The 24,077-nt window shown below is 39.1% G+C and overlaps 1 protein-coding gene across 1 annotated transcript; it reads right to left on the minus strand.

The window, feature by feature from the left end:
• Positions 1–6,457: 6,457 nt before the first annotated feature.
• Positions 6,458–24,031, minus strand: LOC131543999 (macrophage mannose receptor 1-like). The gene is made up of 4 exons (XM_058781864.1): positions 22,042–24,031; positions 21,594–21,965; positions 18,004–18,452; positions 6,458–8,034 (listed from the first exon to the last, which is right to left on the minus strand). The coding sequence occupies exons 1-4, from the start codon at positions 22,076–22,078 to the stop codon at positions 7,879–7,881; spliced, it is 1,014 nt and encodes a 337-aa protein (XP_058637847.1). The 5' UTR covers positions 22,079–24,031; the 3' UTR covers positions 6,458–7,878.
• Between the last annotated feature and the right edge of the window lie 46 nt (positions 24,032–24,077).

The raw sequence follows: 24,077 nt of genomic DNA on the forward strand, positions 1-24,077 counted from the left end.
CATGGTTCCCTGAGAAGGGGAACGAGACACTGCGTCCCCTAAACGACACTTTGGGGAACGCCCTCTGCGGGACCTGTGTCTGAAGTGAATGTGGAACACGACAATGAACTTGACATTGGCCTGTGATGTGTTACTGGTGCGACCATGAGGACAAAAGGGCACCTGTAGAACACGTCATCAGCTTCTTGTCTGAAGGAGACGTGCACAGGAATGTGTGAGACGTGTGTCTCGTTCCCCTTCTCAGGGAACCATGGTTACATGGGTAACCTGAGACGTTCCCTATCGAATGGAAACTCGCACTGCGTCCCCTAGAGGACACTTTGGGGAACGAATACCCATGCTGCCATGCTGAAGGAACGAGGAACGATTCAGCAGGCACAAGCCAGGAACTCTAAGAAGTTCTCATCCCCAGAAATACACCAGCAACAACCAACACACTGTAAGGGTCAGAGTTGAAGCGGGCCAGCTTTTCTATCCACGACCTTAAGTGCAATGAGAGGGCCTTATTGCACAACAGTGCTAGGAGTTGGGAACGCGAGAGGCGATGCTACCCCTCCTCCCAACCGTAGTATCTCGAGGGTTACAGCAGGAGCAGGACGCGAGTCGTGGAATAGCCCACTATCTCTGCATACCTCTCATCTCTGAGTGCAAACGGAGGGAAACCTTTCCCCGCCACGATATCATACGGTACATTAAAAGAAGTGGGAATGCAAAAGCGATACTGCCCATCTACTTTAAACCATATAATATTGTGAGGATCAAAGCCGCGGAAGTGGGACACGAGCCGCGGAATAGCCCACCATCTCTGCATACCTCTCACATCAGTGCATATCGCACGGTAAAATACAAGAAGTGGGGACGCGAGAAGCGATACTGCCCATCTACTTTAAACCATATAATATTGTGAGGATCAAAGCCGAGGAAGTGGGACGCGAACCACGGAATAGCCCCCTGCAACACTGCCCATCTTTTCAACACATCTTACAATCTTGTCCAGTAAGAAGGCAACCTGCCTCATCCTGTTCATGACGTAAGAAGTGGGACACAACAAGGATTCTGCCCAACTTTCTAAACCCATAACGCAATTCGTATAACAGAGAGAAAAATAACTGAGGAAGTGGGACGCGATTCGCGGAATAGCCCACGTTCCTCAGCACATCTCATAACCTAACACCGATACAACGGGAAGCTGCCGTTGTACTGTGAAAACTACAAATTGAAATTAGTGACTGATTCCTACTACAGGATGAAAAATAGAGTAAAATAAGAAAATAAGTATTCAACTAAGGCTAGGACTAAGGGGCTTTATTAACAAAAGGTTTTTCTTTTTTTAACAGTAAATAAACACAGCCCTGGACTCAGGGCTTTGTCTTACCTTTCTTGGCATCAATAACGTCCCTGAGGTCCTGTCTCTGCCTTACGTGAGGTTACTGCCTAGTGCCCCGACCCCTCGGGGGTGGGGCTCTTGCAGCTACACTCGCCTTCTGATTCTGCCGCCAGCTGGGCCCGGCGGCTGGCTCAGCTTCAGGTGGTTGCCCGGAAGGACGCCGCCTACGGTGAGGGATGTATTGCTCAAACGCCGCTGACTTAACCTTCGCCTCCCTGAACTTACAGACCACTGTCTCGACAGCAGCTCCGAAAAGCCCGGCAGGCGAAACTGGGGCATCAAGGAGAAAAGACCTGTCCTTCTCCTTTAGCCCCGACAGGTTAAGCCATAAATGCCTCTCCGTGACAACGAGTGCCGCAAGGGAGCGGCTGATGGCGCGAGCCACTTGCTTGGTCACACGGAGGGCAAGGTCACATGAGCGGCGGAGCTCCTCGATTTCAACAGGAGCCACACCCCCTGCCGCATTAGCGTCCCTTAGCAGATCCGCCTGGTAAGCCTGCAATACCGAGATAGTATGCAGGGTACCGCCCGCCTGCCCAGCCGCCACTTATGCCTTGCCGACGAGCCTAGATGTAAACTGGCAAGGCTTTGAAGGCAAAGTAAGGGACTCCTCCATCCGAGGCATCTTCGTTTACCCGCTGTCTTCCAACCCCTTCACATTAGCGTAGTTGGACTTGCTAAGGGGAAAGACGCGGGCATAAAAGGGATTCCTCCATGACCTCAACAGCTTGCTGTGAAGCTCAGGGAGGAATGGAAGGCTCGGGGGGGCAGAGCGTTTATGACCCGCTAGGAAGCGCTCATCCAGATGGCTAGTAGACGCACGTTCCTGCACCTCCGCTGACCAGTCCAGGGTTAGCCTGGCAGTTGCGCGGGCCATGACGTCCAGGAGTTGCCCATACGTGGTGACGAGGATTGGCTGGTTTGTGATGTAGCGTCTGCCTCGACTCCTGTCACATCTATCTCCTCGGAGCTAGACCAGCCGAGTAACATGCTCTCTGCCGGATCGGAAGAAACAGGGGACCGGGCTTCCAGATTCAGTTCGAGAGCAACAGAGCTGGCGACCGTAGATTGGGATAGGGAGAGACCTGTCCCAAGCTCATCGGCCAAATCTAACTGTGAGCCCCATGAGTGCAGACGGCGCTCTGCCTCGGCAGCAGCGGGTCCAGCACCACGAGGCGCAGACGCTTGGTTTCCGTCCTCTGTAAACAGAACCAAGTGGGAGCGCAGCTGTTTCACTGTGAAACGATCACAGCGAGCACAGCCGGCCCCCTCGAGAGCTGACCGTGCATGCTGTGCCCCCAGGCACACTACACAAAGCTCATGTGAGTCGCTAGGTGTGATGTAGCTTTCACACGGTGGGACACATCTTTTAAAACTGCGCTCACTCATCACTTTTTTTTTGTTGTTTTTTTTAAAGTTCTTTTTCACACAAGCACACACAAACAAACAGCTCCTGAAGACAAGAAGCTGATGACGTGTTCTACAGGTGCACTTTTATACTCATGGTCGCACCAGTAACACGTCATAGGCCAATGTCAAGTTCATTGTTGTGTTCCACATGCACTTCAGACACCGGTCCCGCTGAGGGCGTTCCCCAAAGTGTCCTCTAGGGGGCGTAGTGCGAGTTCCCATTCTATAGGGAACTGGATGTGTTTCAGTATATTGGATCCAGACTGTGTGATTCCAGCAATCTTATTAGATCATTATAAATCATACTACGCGGCATGGCTCTAATAAACTTGGGAACGACAAGCATGTAGACTGTACGATGATGACACCTAGTGACTCGTAGGCTACGATGCAAGTTAATAATGAAGAATAAAACGTCATCAACATGCGCTAGTGATAAACAAAGAAGCATGATGAATCACAGTTTGGCAGTTGTACTATTTATGTGCGCTGAAAAAAAGAGGAAGCTGCAAAAGAGGAAGTTTAAAGAGTTTGAGGTAAGCAGTTTTAAGTTTTAGTGCCATGTCGTGTTGATCAACACGCCTTTTCAAACGTTCCACCACCATCATCCCCATCCCAAAGAAATCCAAAATGATAGGGCTAAATGTCTACAGACCTGTGCCTGTAACGTCTGTGGTCATGAAGTCTTTTGAAAAACTGCTGCTGGCCCACCTGAAGGACATTACTGGACCCTTGCTGGATCCTCTTCAGTTTGCCTACAAAGCAAACAGGTCTGTGGACGATGCAGTCAACATTATGTTCTGCTACATCTAGACAGTCCAGGGACTTATGTGAGGATCCTGTTTGTGGACTTCAGCTCGGCCTTTAACACGATCATTCCAAACCTCTTCCTGCCCAAACTAACACAGCTCTCCGTGCCCACCTCCGTCTGTCAGTGGATCACCAACTTCCTGACAGACAGGCAGCAGCAAATGAGGCTGGGCAAATACACATCCAACACCTAATCAACACTGGTGCCCCTCAGGGCTGTGTCCTCTCACCACTGCTCTTCTCCCTCTACACCAATGACTGCACATCTAAAGACCCCTCTGTCAAGCTCCTGAAGTTTGCAGACGACACCACACTGATCGGCCTCATTCAGGACGGTGACGAGTCTGCTTACAGACAGGAGTTTAAGGAGCTGACTTTCTGGTGCTGTCTTAACAACCTGGAGCTCAACATGCTCAAAACAGTGGAGATGATAGTGGACTATAGGAGAAACCCCCCTGCTCTCCCCCCACTCACGATCATGGACAGCACTGTAATGACAGTGGAGTCAGTCAGGTTCCTGGGCACCACAATTTCTCAGGACCTGAAGTGGGTCACTCACATAGATTCCATTGTTAAAAAGGCTCAGCAGAGGTTGTACTTCCTTCTCCAGCTGAGGAAGTTCAACCTGCCACAGGAGCTGCTGAAACAGTTCTACTCCAGTTCTACTCCGCCATCACTGAATCTGTCCTCTGCACTTCAATAACTGTCTGGTTTAGCTCAGCTATCAAATCTGACCTCAGAAGACTACAGAGGGTAGTCCGGACTGCTGAGCGAATCATTGGTACAACCCTCCCTACTCTCGAAGAACTGTACTTATCCAGAGTGAGCAAAAGGGCTGACAAAATCACTTTGGACCCTCACATCCAGCACACTCCCTCTTTGAACTGTTGCTGTCTGGTCGACGCTACAGAGCTCTGAGCACCAGAACGGCCAGGCACAGGAACAGTTTCTTCCCTCAGGCAATCCATCTCATGAACATTTGACAATAATTATGGAACACACACTATTTATACACTTATACACTTATTTATCTAACACACATACTTAGTCTACATTTCAATCTGCACATAATATACCTGCACAAACAGTCTATTGTAATATATCTGTACATACAATTGTCAATTTGTATTTTGTTATTCCTTATTTACTTGTTCTATGTTTTATTCTTTTATTATCTGTGTTTTTGTTCTGTCACTGTCATTATGTTGCACTGTGGAAGCTTCTATCACGAAAACAAATTCCTTGTATGTGCAAACATACCTGGCAATAAAACTCATTCTGATTCTGATTTCAGTATAATATACAGTGGTGGTCAAGATTATTAGAACACTAGTATTTATAACAGCTAAAAATGGTTTCAAGTCAGCTATTTCTATCTTTTGCTGTAGTGTGTCAGTAGGAAATATCAGTTTACATTTCCAAACATTCATTTTGCCATTAATTGTAATAATCGCATAGGATGCTCACAGATCTCTGTGTTGAGCACAAAAATCTCACTGGGTTATTACAATTAATGGCAAAATTAATTTTTGGAAATGTAAACTGATATTTCCTACTGACACAATCCAGCAAAAGATAGAAATAACTGACTTAAAACCATTTTTTTAGCTGTTGAAAATACTAGTGTTCTAATAATTTTGGCCACCATAGATTGACCTCATCAAATATTGATTTAAGAGATTAAATGAAGTAACTGCCAGTTGTCATTCATTCTTGGGTTTAAATCACATAAATCCTTCTGTAATAATCCAGGCTTCATGCAAAGCCTTTCTTTAGCTAATGACATTGATGGATCTCCTTGATCTGAGGCCCATTAGGCAAAAGCTAAAGACATGGAAATCGTCTCTGATCAGATTCATAGATGGATGAGTGTGACAAGCCAAGTAAACTTATTTGATTGATAAACCCACAAATGAATCACCATTAGCACACAAGCAAGACGTGTTAAAAACCATGCAGTTTAGCAGCTTTATGGAGACTAAATGCTCTAAATGAACCGGATAAACTCATCTGTTATGCAGCTGAACTAGCGGCTCTTGTGCCAGATGTGGTTCAGTTTAGGCTTCACTTTCACAATAATACTTGATGTAAATAAGAAGAACTGTGAGAGATTTTTCAGATGAAAAACTGTAATTCAGGTGTCAGAACTTTATTAGCAGTCTCCTGTCAGACAAGAAGTTGACTGAGAAAGCCAGAGAAGATCAGAAGCTGGAAACAAAGTGATGACAAAATGAGCAGAGTTTATTGAATAATCTTAGTTGCATGTTTCAGTGCTCAGACTTCATCTGACCAGCACAAATCCAACAAGTGTTATTATACCACAAACCACAGTAATGGAAAATTACTGTTTCACAACAACATCCTTTAAATGGATCCATTCTCTGATCTCTTACTCGTGAAGACAAATATCCATTGAAACCATACAGTCACAGGACTAAACAAGAATGGAAAAATAATATAAATGATTATTGATGAAATATAAATATATTATTGATGATCAATAAAAGATTGTTTTACTTAATAGATGTAAGCAGTGTTTGAGTGTGACAGGACAAAAAATAAAATAAAATCCCTGATATCTCAAAACATTTAGATATGAACAAATGCCAAACTGAAATAAATCATGTGTTATCCATAATTATTAATATTATTTTCCATTTCTAAAACACCCTAACGTTTATCATTCTCTAAATATTATACACAAAATCTCTAAACATAGGAGCAGTTGCAGGATGAAAATAATAATAATAATAATTATATATATATATATATATATATATATATATATATATATATCCTATTCATTATTGTCTAAATCATTGTCTCTGTTTATCTACCTATTATTTTTAAATGTTAATATTTCAAAATAAATAACACTAAACTACTATTATTATTAATTTACTAAATAAATTATACATTTATAGATTTAAACCAATGTATATATGAGCACTAAATATATCTCAGTTTTCAGTGGAAAAAAATGAGAAGGTAACATTTTAAATGCATTTGACCGTGTACTTTTATACAGGATGATCTTATTCATGTTCATAAGTGTCTGTACAGTATTTAAAGCATTAAATCATTAACAGTGGCAGTGCATTAAAGGGGTGGTTGATTGCGATTTCACTTTTTTAACATTAGTTAATGTGTAATGTTGCTGTTTGGGCATAAACAATATCTGCAAAGTTGTGGCACTGGAAGTTCAATGCAAACGGAGATATCGTCTTTTAAAATTCTGGCATTTTAATGCCTACAAAAACGACTGGTAAGGGACTACAACGAGTTACTTCCCGGGTCCGTTATGTCACGAACCCAGATAAACCCCACCTCCGGTAACACGCAACAAAGGGGGCGGGGCCATGTTGTGCTGCTTTAGAGAAGAGGAAGAGAAAACTAGGGGTGTACGTAAAAATCTATTCATATATGAATCGCGATTCTGTCTTCTAACGATTCTAATGGATTCACAAGTTTCAAAATCATGTTCTAAAGCAGCGGTTCTCAATCCTGTTCCTCGCGTCCCCTGCTCTGCATCTCTCTCTCTCTCTCTCCCCAACAATGAAATGTTCCATTTATACACTTATTTTCAAACAGCTATGACAAGCGTTAAACATGGACGTGCATGCGGTTGCCGTACTGTATTAAAGCTTTAATCAGGATAAAACTGTATATTAAAAGCTAACAGAAGCAGTATCACTTACAAATAACAGCATACCTAAAGTATGAGACAACAACAAACAAAAAACATACCATTAAACGCCGTGCTTGCACAGGTTCTGCGCGATCCTCTTCACTAATATCCTCTGCGTCTCAATTGGGCTCAAACTGATAAGCAATATTGACGACGCCATTGTTTACAATACAACCGGAGCACATGTCGTTGAGCTGAGGGGCGGGACATTTAGATGCGCACTAGAGGCGGTTTAGCTAATCACAACACACTGGACCAGCTAACCAATCTGAGCCCATTGCGTATTTCTGAGGGAGTGGCTTCATAAAACCAGGAAATGATCACCGCGTTTAGAGAAGGGACAGAGAGGTGTGGAATAAATGTAAATTACGTGAAAAATAATGCGTTTTTTAAAAATTAAGCATTAACACATGTTAGACTGCACCCCCTAAAACACAATCAAGCCTAGAAAAAAAACAGTCAACCACCCCTTTAACTGTCTTACATATGTGATGGTGTTAAATATATAAAATCTCATTTATTATAAATTGCTGTACCTTAAAGATTCACAAATGTTTGGACAAGTAATCGTACGTATCAGAGACTAACGTGACACTGGACCAAAATCCTCACAAGCTGTTGCTGTCTCTTGTGTGTTGTCTTTGTTTTCTTGTGTTTTCTGCTGCTGGAAGATCGTCCCGCCAGGTTGGACGCTCCATGTCGTGCTGTATATGTTATGCTCCAAGGTGATCTGCTTCATCTAGAGACCAGATTATATCAGTGATTACTAAACGACCATTCAGACCTCAGTTAACTAAAACTATTAAAGATATTTTTGTTCATCAGTATTATCATCTTGTTTTCCAATGCCAAAATCTGAACATTGTTAAAATCAAGATACATTTAAATCACACAAGAACGGAAGCAAATGTACCTAAATTAAGTGAGATTTTGCTTAATACAAGGACAAAAAAATCTGCTACGGGGTCAGAAAAACAAATCCTAACTCATAGGGAAACCACGTTTATTTTTCAGAGCCCATTGGCAGATTTTTTTCTTCTTCTAGTTTTAAGCAAAAACTCACTTAATTTTGGTACATTTTTCAGAAAACAAGCCTTCTGTCACAATACGCTGCCAGAAGGAACGATGGAGACATGGAATAAACAAAACAGTCTTTAACAGATCCAAAACACAGCGTAAATCCGCACTAGGAACAGGAGATGACACACGTACACAACATGTAGACCCGACAGAGACAGAATGCACAGACCAAGGAAGACCTCCAGTGCGGACCAGACGGAGACAGGAGGGACTTGGAGCATGTGGCGCCAGGTGAAAGGTCTTTACAGGCTGGGGCGGTGAACTTAGCCATGAGGGGATCCATGGGAACACAACGTAATAAAAAAAAAAAAAACACTGTATGATAAACGGAAACAAAACGGAGGGGTGACACGTAATAAAACTGTTTTAGGTCGAGTCGTCTGTCACAATATGCTGCCGGAAGGAACGATGGAGATGTGTAATAAATGAAACAATCTTTAATAGATCCAAAACACAGGGTAAATCCACACTAGGAATGGGAGATGCAGGGCCGTTTCTAGCCATTTTGACGCCCTAGGCAAAATCCCTATTAGCCCCCCTATTATTATATTTGTATATAGGTTATATATTATTTATTTTTCAGACATCAGTTTCTTGTCACATTCAAACTGGTTGTCATAGTAACGACACTAATTCGTGGAAATTCAGCGCATTATGAGTTACACAAATCTGAACGCATTAGGCCTATTTATAAATTGACTGTTAAGATAAAACATTTTGCACAGTTTATTATCTGTGATACCATTATAAGCACTGGATGCCTGTACGGTTCTATGTAACAATCCCTAGTTGCTAAGAAATTGTCATCACACAGAAATGAATTTTATTACATTTGGATTAGGATACATGTTTAGATATTATCATTGGCATATCATCATCTTTGTCTTTATCTGTTTTTTGTTAAATTGTTTTGTTGTTGTTGTGTCAGTTATTGCATTATTATTTCAGTCAAACCTATTAAAACCCTTTGTTACCCCAAACTACATAGGCCTATAATTAAGAATATTATTAAAATATTTTAATTTTTAAATTAAAAAATAATATCTGTAAAATGATGGAGGCGGCAAGAGTGGTGCTGTGATACGTCGACACGCAGCAGCAGTTTGGTAGCGTGTAGCTCAGTGCAGTTTAAAAAAATAAATAAATAAAAAAAATAATCGCTCTCAGTTACTAACGTTCCCCGAAATGAGGGAACGAGACATTGCTATGGGGAAATACATTTTCCTCGAATACTACTGAAGCCTTATTGACAGGGGGGCGTGGTGAGCACACACAGCGGAGCGAGCGGACTTCTTCAGTGGCTCGTCTTCGGCGCTGAGTGCAGCTTTCCTCCTCCGAGAGACAGCATCATGAACAGCTTTGATTCCGGTGCCGGTGGCCTGCCGTTTCTGTCTCTGTCTCTGGCCCTTCGGGCCCTGATGGCGCTTCAGCCACGGCTGTCTTGATCTCACTGTCGGCTCATGTTCGTGCCGAACAGCAGCAGAGGAGGCTTGTGGTCTTCCCGCGCGCTGCGCTGAAAAGGAGCGGGAACGCGCGGGAGATTTCCCACCGGCGCGCTTTGGCAGGAAGTGACTAATGGCCTTCGACTGCTTCTTTTTTGCGACTTCCGTGAACCTATACGGTATAGCCGCGAGTTTCTCCTACTTCTATGTAACTCTGAAGGTGGCACGGTGGATCCTCTGACGGCGTTTCCAACAGAAGTTATTCAACCAGACTCTACTGAGGTGAATCGAGAATGGATATCCAAGCCGAAAAAGGTGAGGAAGAGGGGGAGTCGTGGTGGCGTGCGCCAGAGGTTGAAGAGACAAAGCCATCGTCGCATGCCTCTCCCAACGGTTATGTTGGCTAACGTTCAGTCGTTCCGCAATAAATTGGATGAGTTTCGGGCAAATGTTAAGTTCCTTAAGGAGTATAGCAGTGCATGCCTTCTTGCTTTTACGGAAACATGGCTTAAAGAACAAGATTCTCATTCCGATTTGGAAATTGATGGTTTTGGGGAACCCTTTCACTTGGACAGAGATTCAGCTGTGACGGGTAAATCACTTGGTGGAGGATTATGTCTTTATGTGAACAAAAACTGGTGTAATACGGTGGCCGTTAGGGAGACCTTGTGTACACCTGACATCGAACTTTTATCTGTTTCCCTACGAAACTATTATTGACCAAGAGAATTCCCGCAGCTGTTTGTTACGCTTGTTTATATTCACCCGAAGGCTAATGTTGATACAGCAACTCGAATTGTCGCAAAAACTGTGCAAATACTTTAAAGGATGATGCCGCATGCACCAAATTTCAATATGGGTGATTTTAATCATTGTAAAATGGGGAAGTCCTTGAGTGTTTTTTTATCAGTATGTAACCTGTTTTACACGTTATAAGAAATATCTTTAATTTATGTTATGGATCTGTGAAGGAAGCGTATAAATGGTTTTTGTAGAGCTCCCTTGGGTATATCAGATCACAATATTGTGTACTTGGTTCCGTTATACAAATCGGTCCTAATTAAGAAAACTAAGCCGGAACGCCGTTTAGTTCCAGTGTGGACGGAGGAATCTATTAACTCTCTCCAGGACTGTTTTAGCCGTAGGATGCGTTTATAAATGCTTGTGTTGATTTAGTTGAACTTACAGAGACTGTGTCAGCCTATGTTACTTTCTGTGAGGACCTTATCCCCAAGAAAGGAATTTGCATCCATCCAAACAATAAACCGTGGGTCACCAAATCTGTAAAAAACACAATTATCCAGAGGAACATTTGTTTTAATCAAGGTGACGTTACTCAGTATAAGGTATTACAAAAACAGGTTAAGAAGGAACTTAAATTGGCAAGGCTTAATCACAAGGATAATATGGAGTATATGTTCAGCACTGGAAATTCTCGTTCTGCATGGGAGGGGGTGAAGTCCATGATGAGGATGCATTCTAAGAAATGTAATATTTATTTTGACAGGAAGCTTGATTTTGATCTTGCCAATGATGTGAATGTTTTTTATAATCGTTTTAATGTTCATAATTTTAGTCAGGAATTGACAGCTTTTAAAAATGTTTCCTTTGAGCAAAATAGTGTAAACGTTGATAAGGAAACAGTCTTAAAATTATGGGTTGTTAAAGAGGAAAAGTCTAGGCCCTGATGGTATTGTAGGCCATATTATCAAAAATTGTGCAGAACAATTGGCAGATTTATTTTTATTTTTTTTCATTTTTAGTATGTCACTGCACCTTCATAAGGTCCCTTGTCTCTGGAAAGAATCTATTATTGTACCTGTGCCTAAAAATAATGTACCACAATGTTTAAATGAGTACAGGCCAGTAGTACTTACCTCTCTGATTATGAAAATATTTGAGAGGGTTGTGAAGGATAAGCTTTTGACCATGGTACAGGAACATTTAGATCCATTTCAGTGTGCCTACAGGCCCGGTAGGGGTGTTGATGATGCGATAAGTACTCTATTAAACATGATTTTAGCACATCCTGAGGGTGCAAAAACTTTTGTGCTATTAGTTTTTATTGATTTTTCATCTGCCTTTAATTTTCTCCAGCCTCATATCTTAGCAGAAAGGTTAAATAGGGTTTATAATATTGATTCTGGGCTATGTTGGCTGATGGATTTTTTAACTGATAGGTCTCTGTTGGGTGCTGCCCCTTTAAGAACGTGGTTTCAGTGGGCTCATGGGATGGCGAGATAGGAAAAAAAAAAAAAAAACACTGATAGAGAAAAGTTGTTCATCCATGCTGTTTTCATGTTGAAGCTTGCTGAACTTTTATAACAATTCCAGATTTAAGCTATAACTTAAACTATATATTCCCAGCGTGGTGAGTAATTCTTATGTTGTTTAAGTGTATTGCTATGTAGATCGTTTTTTGCGATAAGCGCCATATCGCCTAAACGGTTAATATTATATGCTGTGTTTGCAGTTTGTGTAGACATATGTTGTTTATTATGTTACTAGTTTAAATATTCGTGCAATATGTTGCATTTAGTTGGTAAACAAAGTTTAAGCAAGTCTGTGACACGAGAGACTGTTCTAGAAATCCGTATATCACATGTGATAATGCTTAATGCAAATGTAATATGTGAAACAAGGACAAAATCAAGTTCCAAGTTAATGTTATCATTTCATGGGTAACAGTCTCAACGTGTGAAAGTAAACGGGGTTCTATCTGATGTACTTTTTTCTTTGACTGGGTCACCACAAGGATTTTATTTGCGCTTTATACTAATGAGTGTCAAACGCAACTAGAGAGGCATCATATCATTAAGTTTGCAGATGATTCAGAGATTGTTTCCCTTTTAAACAGTGAGGATCTTGATCATGGTCCTGTACTGACAGATTGTATTGATTGGTGTAAATTGTTCTTTCTGGATATTAATGTAATTAAAACTAAAGAGATGATTATAGATTTTAGAAATAATCCTACAGTCATCTCTCCTGTGGTTATTAATGATCATGTTGTTGAGGTGTTTGTTTGTTTGTTGCATATGGTTTACTGCTGGCTGTGAAACAAATTGCCCTTCGGGATAATAAATTAAACTTGACTTGACTATAAAAGCCTGATCAGTGACAAAAGTAATCAGAATGCAGCTACTTGTTCTTTTATTACTCATTGACGTGTGAACTTCCCCTTTAAATAACGTGACGCTCTGCCCTATATATATATATATATATATATATATATATATATATATATGGCGCTGCTCCCTTTAAGCGCTGTTGGAAGCAAATTATTATTATTATTATTTTTTTTTTGGAAGCAAATGAATTGATTCAGCATTTCGACACTTCCGTAAAGATGCATTAAATTTGACAAACCGGATTCATAAAGTATGTATTGATCTTGTGAATTAGCGAATATTACTACACCAGTATTTTTTTAATTGGCTGTAAAATTTTTATATGGGAATATTACACGACACACTGAACCTTTAACAATGCAATGGCGCAAAAACGCACACCTTTTAGACCAGTTTCACATGAAACATGATTTCTCGACTGCCACAAATACTGCCTAAACAAAATAGTGATTTTGTGCACTTTATGTACCAATATTTTAAATTGGCCTTTGAACTTGCATGGCAAAAAAAAAGAAAAAAAAAAGCCTTACCTTGCCAAAACACTGACCGAACCCATTGATCTAATGGCATTGTTGAGCGCTCTAAATCCAAATTCAAACTTTGCATGCAACAATCAGAGGCAGCAATTGACAGCGCTCTGATCCAATGGCATACAGGTATCATCAGAATGACAGTACTTTAGTCCAATGATGTTAGGGGATCCAATGGGGGCAGCAATCGTATTTCAGGGTGTCAGTGCCACTCTTGATCACAAGCCTGTTAAAATGTAGTGGTAGTACGTGCGCTCATTGGCGCCCACTACAGGTGATGGCACTCTAGGCGACGGCCTAGCTTGCCTATGCCTAGAAACGGTACTGTTGAGATGACACGCGTACACAACATGCAGACCTGACAGAGACAGAATGCACAGACCAGGACTTAAATACATGACATAATGAGGAAATAAACGAGGGAATCACGAGACACAACTGAGATCAATGAACAGTCAACGAGAGGGAGAAACTGGGTCACACATGGGGAAGGAAAACACACACAAAACAGTCATATTTTAAGTCATGTTTTCCAGATAAATGGATCTTGGTTTAAGGAAGTTTAGATATTTTTAATAGGAAACCAGACATTTTATTTATTTATTTATTACATTTACTGAAATAAATTATATTAAAAAAACTAAAAAAAAAAAAAAACTTATTTCAGTTAGTTGCTAGGGCAGCAATTATATTTTTGTTTACTTTAAGGTGAAGACTTAAACTGAAATTGTTCAGTGCTCATCACCCGCCTAGAGCAGCCTCATCGTTTCCAGATCTTCTGGAATTTAGTGCTGGTTTGAATCAATTTTAATAAAATGAAAACTAAAAGACTTTCAAATCACATGAGCCAATATTTTATTCACAATAGAACACAGATAACATAACATGTTTAAACTGAGAAATGAGCTCATTTCAAATTTGATTCCTGCTACAGGTCTCAAAATAGTTGGGACGGGGGAATGTATTGAGAAAATCACCTTTAAAGTTGTCCACATGAAGTTCTTAGCAATGCATATTACTAATCAAAAATTAAGTTTTGATACATTCACGATAAGAAATTTACAAAATATCTTCGTGGATCATGATCTTTACTTGATATCCTAATGATTTTTTGCATAAAAGAAAAATCGACAATTTTGACCCATACAATGTATTTTTGGCTATTGCTACAAATATACCCCAGCGACTTAAGACTGGTTTTGTGCTCCAGGGTCACATATTGTGAATAAAATATTGGCTTATGTGATTTGAAAGTCTTTTAGTTTTCATTTTATTCAAATTTAAAAAACGTCCCAACATTTCAGGAATTCGGGTGGTAATTCGTTTTTGGTAAATCTTACGGGCAGTCTTTGGTGTCATTAATCTATTATTTGTTCCAGAGCAAATAGTTTTGGCATAATCTCATCATATTTATGTAACTTCAATGCTGTAAATCAGAGCGTTGCCTTTGTACTTTTGACCAAATTGCCTAGCAACATTTATGATGGCTGTTGATGTTTGTTACATATTATTATTATTATTATTATTATTCAACAAAATAATATTTTAAATAAATAATAGCAGTATTTAGCATTAGGAAACGGTGTGTGTTTGTGATGGTGATTTTAGATACATTGTTCCGCCATTAGATGGTGACAAGTGAGTGTTTTCTGAGTCAGCAGTAAAGACATTTAAATTGAAAAAATACTAAAGCACAGTCTTAAACAAGGACGTTATTTTTTTCTGTCAATACCAGCTTGAGCTTGTACGCAGCCAACAAATGCACAGATCACCCTTAAGAGATGAACGGATAGTTTGAGCTGTAAGGGAAACTATGGTTTTTCTTCTCATTGTGGTTAAGTAGCAATGGGTGTGCAGGCAGAAGCACACTGGAACGGCGCTTGAAGAACGCAAAAAGTGATGGCAAAAAGCATAATTTGATGGTGTCCTGAGTTTTTAAACTGGGCTGTTGGACACATCCCAAATGGTGTCTTGACCAGTTAGACATTGTCTTAGAATGGCACATTGTCTTAGCTCGGGGTGTTGCTACGTTTCTCCTCCCAATACATAAATAAATTTGCCACATTTAAGTGCATATATACATGTAAAGGCAGTTTCTGTGCCATTCTGTGAATGTGACGACATGTGAAGACCAAAGATCAAAAGGGTTTAGAAGGAACCTCAGTCTGATTTTTGTCTGCTAGTTGGGGGAAGTGAATCTGAGGAAGTCTTTAGCTCATAATTTCATGGATTTACATGTGATGGTCATGCTGTGCATCTCTTTGACCATTAATCTTGGTTACCTGCCCCAAATTTTACAATCTCCTTCCTGAGTTGGGATTATCAATAAGTGTTCTTTTGTGTTAATGTTGCAAGCTGTTCTGTGAAAGAGTTTGTTGTTTAGACTTGCTTCAGACTGGCTGGCACTAGGATCTGATTTACCAACATCCTGTTGTCTTGGGCCTCTTTGTGGAATTCGGCTCCTCGTGTTTCAACCATGTTCTTGATCGAATCTTAAATTGTCTGATTCGCTCTGATATCCTACAGAGCCTATCGGACATTCAAACTAATGTTTTATTGTGAATATGAGACTGAGCCGAAGAATGAATACTAGATCAGATGCAGGTAATCACGATCGCTCAGTCAATCTCACTCTCATGCATATAATACACTTCTTTTACTACAGTAATACAATTAGCTTTTAATGAAGCAACTCAACGTTCCTTCGTTACTAGTTCTAAAGTGACGTTTTGGAATTAGTAACAGAGGCTTGGGCTCACCTGTTGAACTGTCAACTTTAGATTTGAATCCGTGGCGGAAGGAAGTAGTTCTGCCCAAAAGAGGGGCCACAGCCGTGCCAATATACAGCCATATCTCACATCTATATCTATGTTTATTTATATATGTGTGACGATATACCGGTATTGGCGATAACTGCAATATTTAAAATGAACGGGACTCTTATGATAACACCACATGTAAATACTCCAGCGCCAGTACTTGGTTGACCTCCAGGTGGCAGTATTGCACATTAACCCTGACACCTGTCAAACAAGAAGACGCAGCGCACGCAGCTACTCCGAGGAAAGCCATGTTCAGTTATACAGAGTAAGTTGTGATTATTTTAGTAGTCATAGAATGGGAAATCTTACATTAACCTGTTAACAGAGGTTTTCTGTGTTCATATATATAAGTAAAGGGTGATTATTTTAACAAGTAGCGCATTTTCTTTACTCGTCTTATTTTTGTAGGTTAAAGAGCTTAAAATACGGGTATACAAGTTAACAGGTTAAAGTATCAGTTTAGATGTTAATATGGCAACACTTTACAATAAGGTTCATTAATTAACATTAGTTAATTACATTAGTTAACATGAAATAAGAATGAACAATACTTCTGCAGCATTTATTAATCTTAGTTCATGTTAATTTCAGCATTTACTAATGCATTATTAAAATCACAAGTTGTGTTTGTAAACATTAATGCACTGTGAAGTAACATGAACGACTGTATTTTTATTAACTAACATTAATAAATTGTGTAATGTATTGTTCATTATTCGTTTATGTTAGTTAATATATTAACTAATGTTAACAAATGACATCTTAATGTAAAGTGTTACCATTAATATTTATTCATCATACTGTTGAACTTGACAATATTTTCTCTCTTATTTCATAGGAGCTCCAAAGAAGAAAGAGAAAGAGTCTTGTGCCCTGTGTTTATCAGTATCTTTGTTCGTTGGGTGAAAAAGAAAAACTCAAACAAAGTAAAAAATAATTTGACTGATATCTTCCCCCCACCCCCAAGGTTTCTATAGATGTCGCGATATATCGATATTGTGAATTCTTATGGCCACAATAACCGTGATATGAAAAATCGAATATTGTGACAGCCCTAATATATACGAACAAATGCATTTTTTGCTCACCGGCCACTGTGGCTAGTGTTTTTCCAAATTCACTAGCATTTTCACTGGCCACAATTTTGTTGTTGGGAAATTTCTGTACATTTTATATGACTAAAGTTACTGCATACTAAATTTGCATGCCATTTCCAGGTCGTTTTTTGCGTCTTGTTTTTTTTTTTTTTTTCAGAAGCAGCTGAAGTGGCATTCGTGCATTCACACAGACAGTTTAATGTAGCTGAAATGTATGAAATGCATTTACACTGCAACATTATAATAAATATTAAAAATGCAAAGATAAGCTACTTTTAAATATGAAAGTAAACCACCAGTAGGTGGCAGCAAGTGACTGTCTTAACGAGTGAGTCATTGAGGCATTCATTCAAAAGATTCATTCAGACGGCTGATTCATTCAAGAATGAAGCAAGTGCCTGTCTTTATGAATGGACCACTGAATCATTGATTCAAATGAGTAATTCAAAAACTGTTTCCAATATTGATGATAAATCAGCATATAACATAAAAAGCAAACACTCAACAAAATGAAAAAAAGTAAAATTAAATTAAAACTTAATCTATAAACATAAGAAAACATAAAAATTATAATAGTATATCAATGATCCAGTGTCATCATCTCACCTTCTTCTCTATGGCCTCCATCACTGCGGATTCATCCAGATGTCCGTCTGATTTCAGCGTGAATCTCACACGCTGTGTTTTTGTGTCTTCACGGCAGTAGAAAGGCAGTGGAGTCAAGCAGGTGTTGCCAACCATCAGTCCGTCAGTATCAGCTATCGCACAGCCTTCGTTAGCATCTGTGTTACTGGGCTGACTGTGCTTCCATTTCATCGAGGACCATGACATGTTGGTCTGGTCTGACCAGCGCCACTGCGACAGGTTCTTGCACAGGCCGATCCAGGCCTCCCAGTCGTTCTTTTCAGAAAGCACGTATGCGAGGTGCGCATTCTCTGCGTCATTTTTTATGGTGGCCAGGTCTATTTCGTGTGATCTGCAGTACATTTGAGCATCACTCCAGTTCATGGTCTTTTCAATGTACTTAAACTTGTCCTGAAGTTTGTCCTGTTTTTCTGTAAGGAGTAGATTTGTGGTCAGGACAGAGAAACATGCTTGAAAATTTGAAGTGCCATACAAAATAACTTTAATAGTGTATATGATTCACTACAAGTGTGTTTGTTCATATAAAACAAACTCATTAACTCCAAAAAATAAATAAATAAATAAAAAAGGCCCAGACAAGGTTTTGTTCAGTGTTATTTTAGTTATTTTAGTGTCATTGAAAATATTCTAGTTTTTGTAAATATTTTGAATTGTGTTGGATTTTATTTTCGTATTTTCTGTTTTGCAATTTAAGCAACATTTTATTCATTTTAGACTATTAATTTCACACTAAATTCATTTTAGGTAAAACAAATAATTAATTTTGAGTTTTTATTAAATGCTTATGTAATTGTTGTTCATTTTTATTAATTTGTTCTAGTTACCTTTATTTGACCCTCTAACTCTAGCACTCTCTATTCTAATTCTATTTTCCCTTTTTGTTTTCTTTCTTTATTTTAAAATAAATAATAAATAAAAACACTTGACCCTCTAACACTTGAACTCTATTTGTTTTCTAACTGCTTGTTTTTATTAAAAAAGACCTCTAATATTAGCTTTCTCTACTTCTTTTTCTATTATATATATTTGTTTTATTTTTATTCATACATATATATACAGTGGGTATGGAAAGTATTCAGACCCCCTTAAATTTTTCACTCTTTGTTATATTGCAGCCATTTGCTAAAATCATTTAAGTTCATTTTTTTTCCTCAATGTACACACAGCACCCCATATTGACGGAAAACACAGAATTGTTGACATTTTTGCAGATTTATTAAAGAAAAACTGAAATATCACATGGTCCCAAGTATTCAGACCCTTTGCTGTGACACTCATATATTTAACTCAGGTGCTGTCCATTTCTTCTGATCATCCTTGAGATGGTTCTACACCTTCATTTGAGTCCAGCTGTGTTTGATTATACTGATTGGACTTGATTAGGAAAGCCACACACCTGTCTATATAAGACCTTACAGCTCACAGTGCATGTCAGAGCAAATGAGAATCATGAGGTCAAAGGAACTGCCTGAAGAGCTCAGAGACAGAATTGTGGCAAGGCACAGATCTGGCCAAGGTTACAAAAACATTTCTGCTGCACTTAAGGTTCCTAAGAGCACAGTGGCCTCCATAATCCTTAAATGGAAGACGTTTGGGACGACCAGAACCCTTCCTAGAGCTGGCCGTCCGCCAAACTGAGCTATCGGGGAGAAGAGCCTTGGTGAGAGAGGTAAAGAAGAACCCAAAGATCACTGTGGCTGAGCTCCAGAGATGCAGTCGGGAGATGGGAGAAAGTTGTAGAAAGTCAACCATCACTGCAGCCCTCCACCAGTCGGGGCTTTATGGCAGAGTGGCCCGACAGAAGCCTCTCCTCAGTGCAAGACGCATGAAAGCCCGCATGGAGTTTGCTAAAAAACACCTGAATAAGATTCTCTGGTCTGATGAGACCAAGATAGAACTTTTTGGCCTTAATTCTAAGCGGTATGTGTGGAGAAAACCAGGCACTGCTCATCACCTGTCCAATACAGTCCCAACAGTGAAGCATGGTGGTGGCAGCATCATGCTGTGGGGGTGTTTTTCAGCTGCAGGGACAGGACGACTGGTTGCAATCGAGGGAAAGATGAATGCGGCCAAGTACAGGGATATCCTGGACGAAAACCTTCTATAGAGTGCTCAGGACCTCAGACTGGGCCGAAGGTTTACCTTCCAACAAGACACTGACCCTAAGCACACAGCTAAAATAACGAAGGAGTGGCTTCACAACAACTCCGTGACTGTTCTTGAATGGCCCAGCCAGAGCCCTGACTTAAACCCAATCGAGCATCTCTGGAGAGACCTAAAAATGGCTGTCCACCAACGTTTACCATCCAACCTGACAGAACTGGAGAGGATCTGCAAGGAGGAATGGCAGAGGATCCCCAAATCCAGGTGTGAAAAACTTGTTGCATCTTTCCCAAAAAGACTCATGGCTGTATTAGATGAAAAGGGTGCTTCTACTAAATACTGAGCAAAGGGTCTGAATACTTACGACCGTGTGATATTTCAGTTTTTCTTTTTTAATAAATCTGCAAAAATGTCAACAATTCTATGTTTTTCTGTCAATATGGGGTGCTGTGTGTACATTAATGAGGAAAAAAAATGAACTTAAATGATTTTAGCAAATGGCTGCAATATAACAAAGAGTGAAAAATTTAAGGGGGTCTGAATACTTTCCGTACCCACTGTATATATAAACATTCCTACGTAGCTAACGGAAACATCATAGCACTGCTCTTTTGTTGATTTTGATCACTTCTATTGTCCTCATTTGTAAGTTGCTTTGGATAAAAGCTTCTACTAAATGAAAATAAGAACTAATTTGAAGTTTTTTTTTATTTCAGTTAACATTTATTCATAAATAGTTTTTTTTTATTTTATAATTTTTTTTTAATGTTTTTTTGTTGAGTATAATGACTGTTGGAATGGCCTGATTTAATGCATCCCTCAAATCTTAATTGCAAAAAAAACAAAATCAAAATAAATTGGGGAAAAAAAACTGTTAGAGATGGAAGAAAATCAGTAAGATTTCATTTATAATAATAATAATAATAATAATAATTTCTGAAGTCAAAATTTTGCAAAAGTAGAACTGAAAAAAAAAACTAAAAAAAAAAAAAAGTATTAATTGAAGTACCTAAAAAAATAATTTGTTTTTATTATTATTATTTATTTATCTTGCACTTGCATTTGCATATGGTCTAAAAACTAAATTGTCAAGCATTACATGGATCCTCATATGATAAATTGCTTGCAATGTTCCTCAACTCTAAGTCATTTTGGATAAAAGCTTCTGCTAAAAAACATACAAAAGTCACTAATTCACATTGCTCTTGGTTTACACAACCCTTTTCTCCCTGACATCACAATTCTGAGTGAATTTTGAAGATTTTTTGTGTAGTGAAAAATAAGATGCACAATCATAGATATCACTTTCCATGTCAGGCATTGCTTGGATTTTATTTTTTTTCTCTGATTGTCAGTATTACAATGATAATAGAAAACCAAAGAGATCTATAATCATTAAACCCCTTCCAGATTAAAGTGAAAATAAAAACTGTTGTATAATTTCTTACCAGTTTGGCAAATGAAGTATTTTAGTTCAGTACAGGATGTGTTATGCCAGAGTCCGTCTTTCGTCACAGTCGCACAGGCCTTTTGTGTGCGGTATGTGTCCGGCTCCCCGGATTCCCACTTTGTGTAGTTGATCTTTGTGTTTCGATATGACCAATGCCAAGTGAAGACACTGTAGTAGAAGCCGATCCAGGCAACAGATTGAAAGTTCACAGCGTTTGCCGCCTCCTTTAGTTTGGCTCTGTCTGCATCGCTCTGAACCGTCGCCAGATCCTTATATGTCTCCCTGCAGTACGATTGTGCTTCTTTCCAGGTCTTCGGCTCATTGATCAGGACAAATCGATACTGGTCACCTGAAACCTTCGACAGGATTCCTGCTGCAGGAAAATCAATAGTGAGAAGTTGCTCTAAACCTCTGATCTGACATCAGTTTCTTTCACTGACACTCACCAAGCAGAACAACAAGTTGAATCTTGATCTGCATCATCTTGTCTTCACAGGTTTGTTCACTGAAATAAATGAATGTCAAGAAAATGACACATTGGTTAGTTTTCTGCAGTAATTTTTTTCTATAGTAAAGGTTTTTAAGACACTTTCAGGTATTGTTCATACCTTTCATATGCTGACAGCTTTGCAAAGATTGTTTAATAAGACAAAATTCACAAGTTTTACCAACAAAAATATTTTTTAATGGCCAGGTACTCTGTAAAAAATTATGTCAACGTGTTTTCCGTTACTTTAACTAATCAAATTAATTTAACCAATTTCAGCTTTAAGTTATATGAGCTGACTTGATTTTTTAAGTCTGTTCAATACGAGCTGAAAACACTTGTACAACCAATTTGATTATTTGAAAAATTAAGTATGGTATGTTTTTATGTTGAAGGTGATTTATTTATTTTTTTACAGCCATAGAAATCTCAACAAATCCCAATTTACCTGCTCTGGAGCGAATGAAGCTTGATCTTTTCACCAGTATATCAAGTTTCTTCTCTCAACATACTTAATCTACCCAACTCTTTATACATTATGTTATGCAAAATAATTTGTCTAGTACTGTGCGTAAGATGCTGAAACTGATTTACATTGAAAGGCTCTTCATTCAAATAGCATCACATAGCATGAAAATGTAATTGTTTTTTCACAATTATAAAACACAAATGAATGTCTTCATTAACCTCTATTTAACCAGGAAATCAAAAACTCTTTTGAGATTAAAAATGTATTTTACAAGAGTGTCCTGCATAGGCACACAAAATAAGACACAATAAATGAAAATAACAATTTAAAGGAATAGTTCACACACAAATGATTATTGTGCAAAACGGTCCAAAATAGCTCTAAACAAATATGTGGCTGGATTTTAATGCGAAGAAACAGGAGATGGACTTTTTCAATGGTTTGAAGTTAAAAACATCTTGGATGTTGAGATGTGGGCGTGGCTCTCAACAACGGAGGCGGATCTGAATGATAGCTCGCAGTCGATTGTGGGTGGGGTTTAAAAAACACTAAAAGATTGAAAACACTTTTACCTGAAGCGAAATGACTGAAAAAAACCCTAAACCAATCAAACCTAACCTCCAGGTTACAAGAGCGTTGAACCACTCTATGCTCGTTTAAGATGTTTTTACCAACCCTGTTGAAAAAAAACTAGCATATGCTGGTTAGGTGTGTTTTGAAGCATGGCAGATGGTTTAAGCAGGCCATAAGCTCCTGCTCAGGACCAGTCATAACCATCTTAAACCAGCTCATGAATCATGACCAGCTTAAACCAGCTCAAACCAGCTGCCATGCTTCAAAACTAACCAGCATATGCTGTTTTTTTTTCAACAGGGAAGTGATCAGGGTTGATTTGACTGGTTAATATGGTCAGTCAGATGCTGTAACTACACCATCTGTCAGCTGAAGTCATTTAGAAATTGCTATTCTGATGGAAATTTGTCTTGCAAGTAACCCTAAATGACTTGACTGTGGTTGAAGTGTAATCTCATCCTCTTTAGTCGAATGGTAGATGTGAAAAGACTGTTGCAGTGGACTGAATTAGACTGTGATTCATTGACCTCCAAATACCAGGTTTCATATTAGTTCAATGATTTTTACTGGAAAAAGTGGATTCATATTGGTCATTTTAAATGATCCAGATTATTATTTTTCCCCCCTTATCTTTTCTGATCCTTTGGTGAGCAAGTGATGCTATGCAGTATTTCTCCAAATCTGATGAAGAAACAAACTCGTCTATGTCTTGGATGGCCTGACAGGGAGCACATTTCCAGAAAATGTTTTGGGTGAACTATTGCTTTACTGATGGTAGCACTGGAGATACACAAAGCCTGATGATCATGATTGTGATCTGCGATGATCCATTGTGTACATTAAGGGATTTCATTAAGGTTGTAGAATTTAAGTATTATCAGTGTAAATGGAAAATGTTCCACTAACATGTGACTCAAATAAGTAATGAGTCATTTCAGTCTTTTAATTGAATA

This window comes from Onychostoma macrolepis, chromosome 07, assembly GCF_012432095.1.
Source record: "Onychostoma macrolepis isolate SWU-2019 chromosome 07, ASM1243209v1, whole genome shotgun sequence".
NCBI lineage: Eukaryota > Metazoa > Chordata > Actinopteri > Cypriniformes > Cyprinidae > Onychostoma > Onychostoma macrolepis.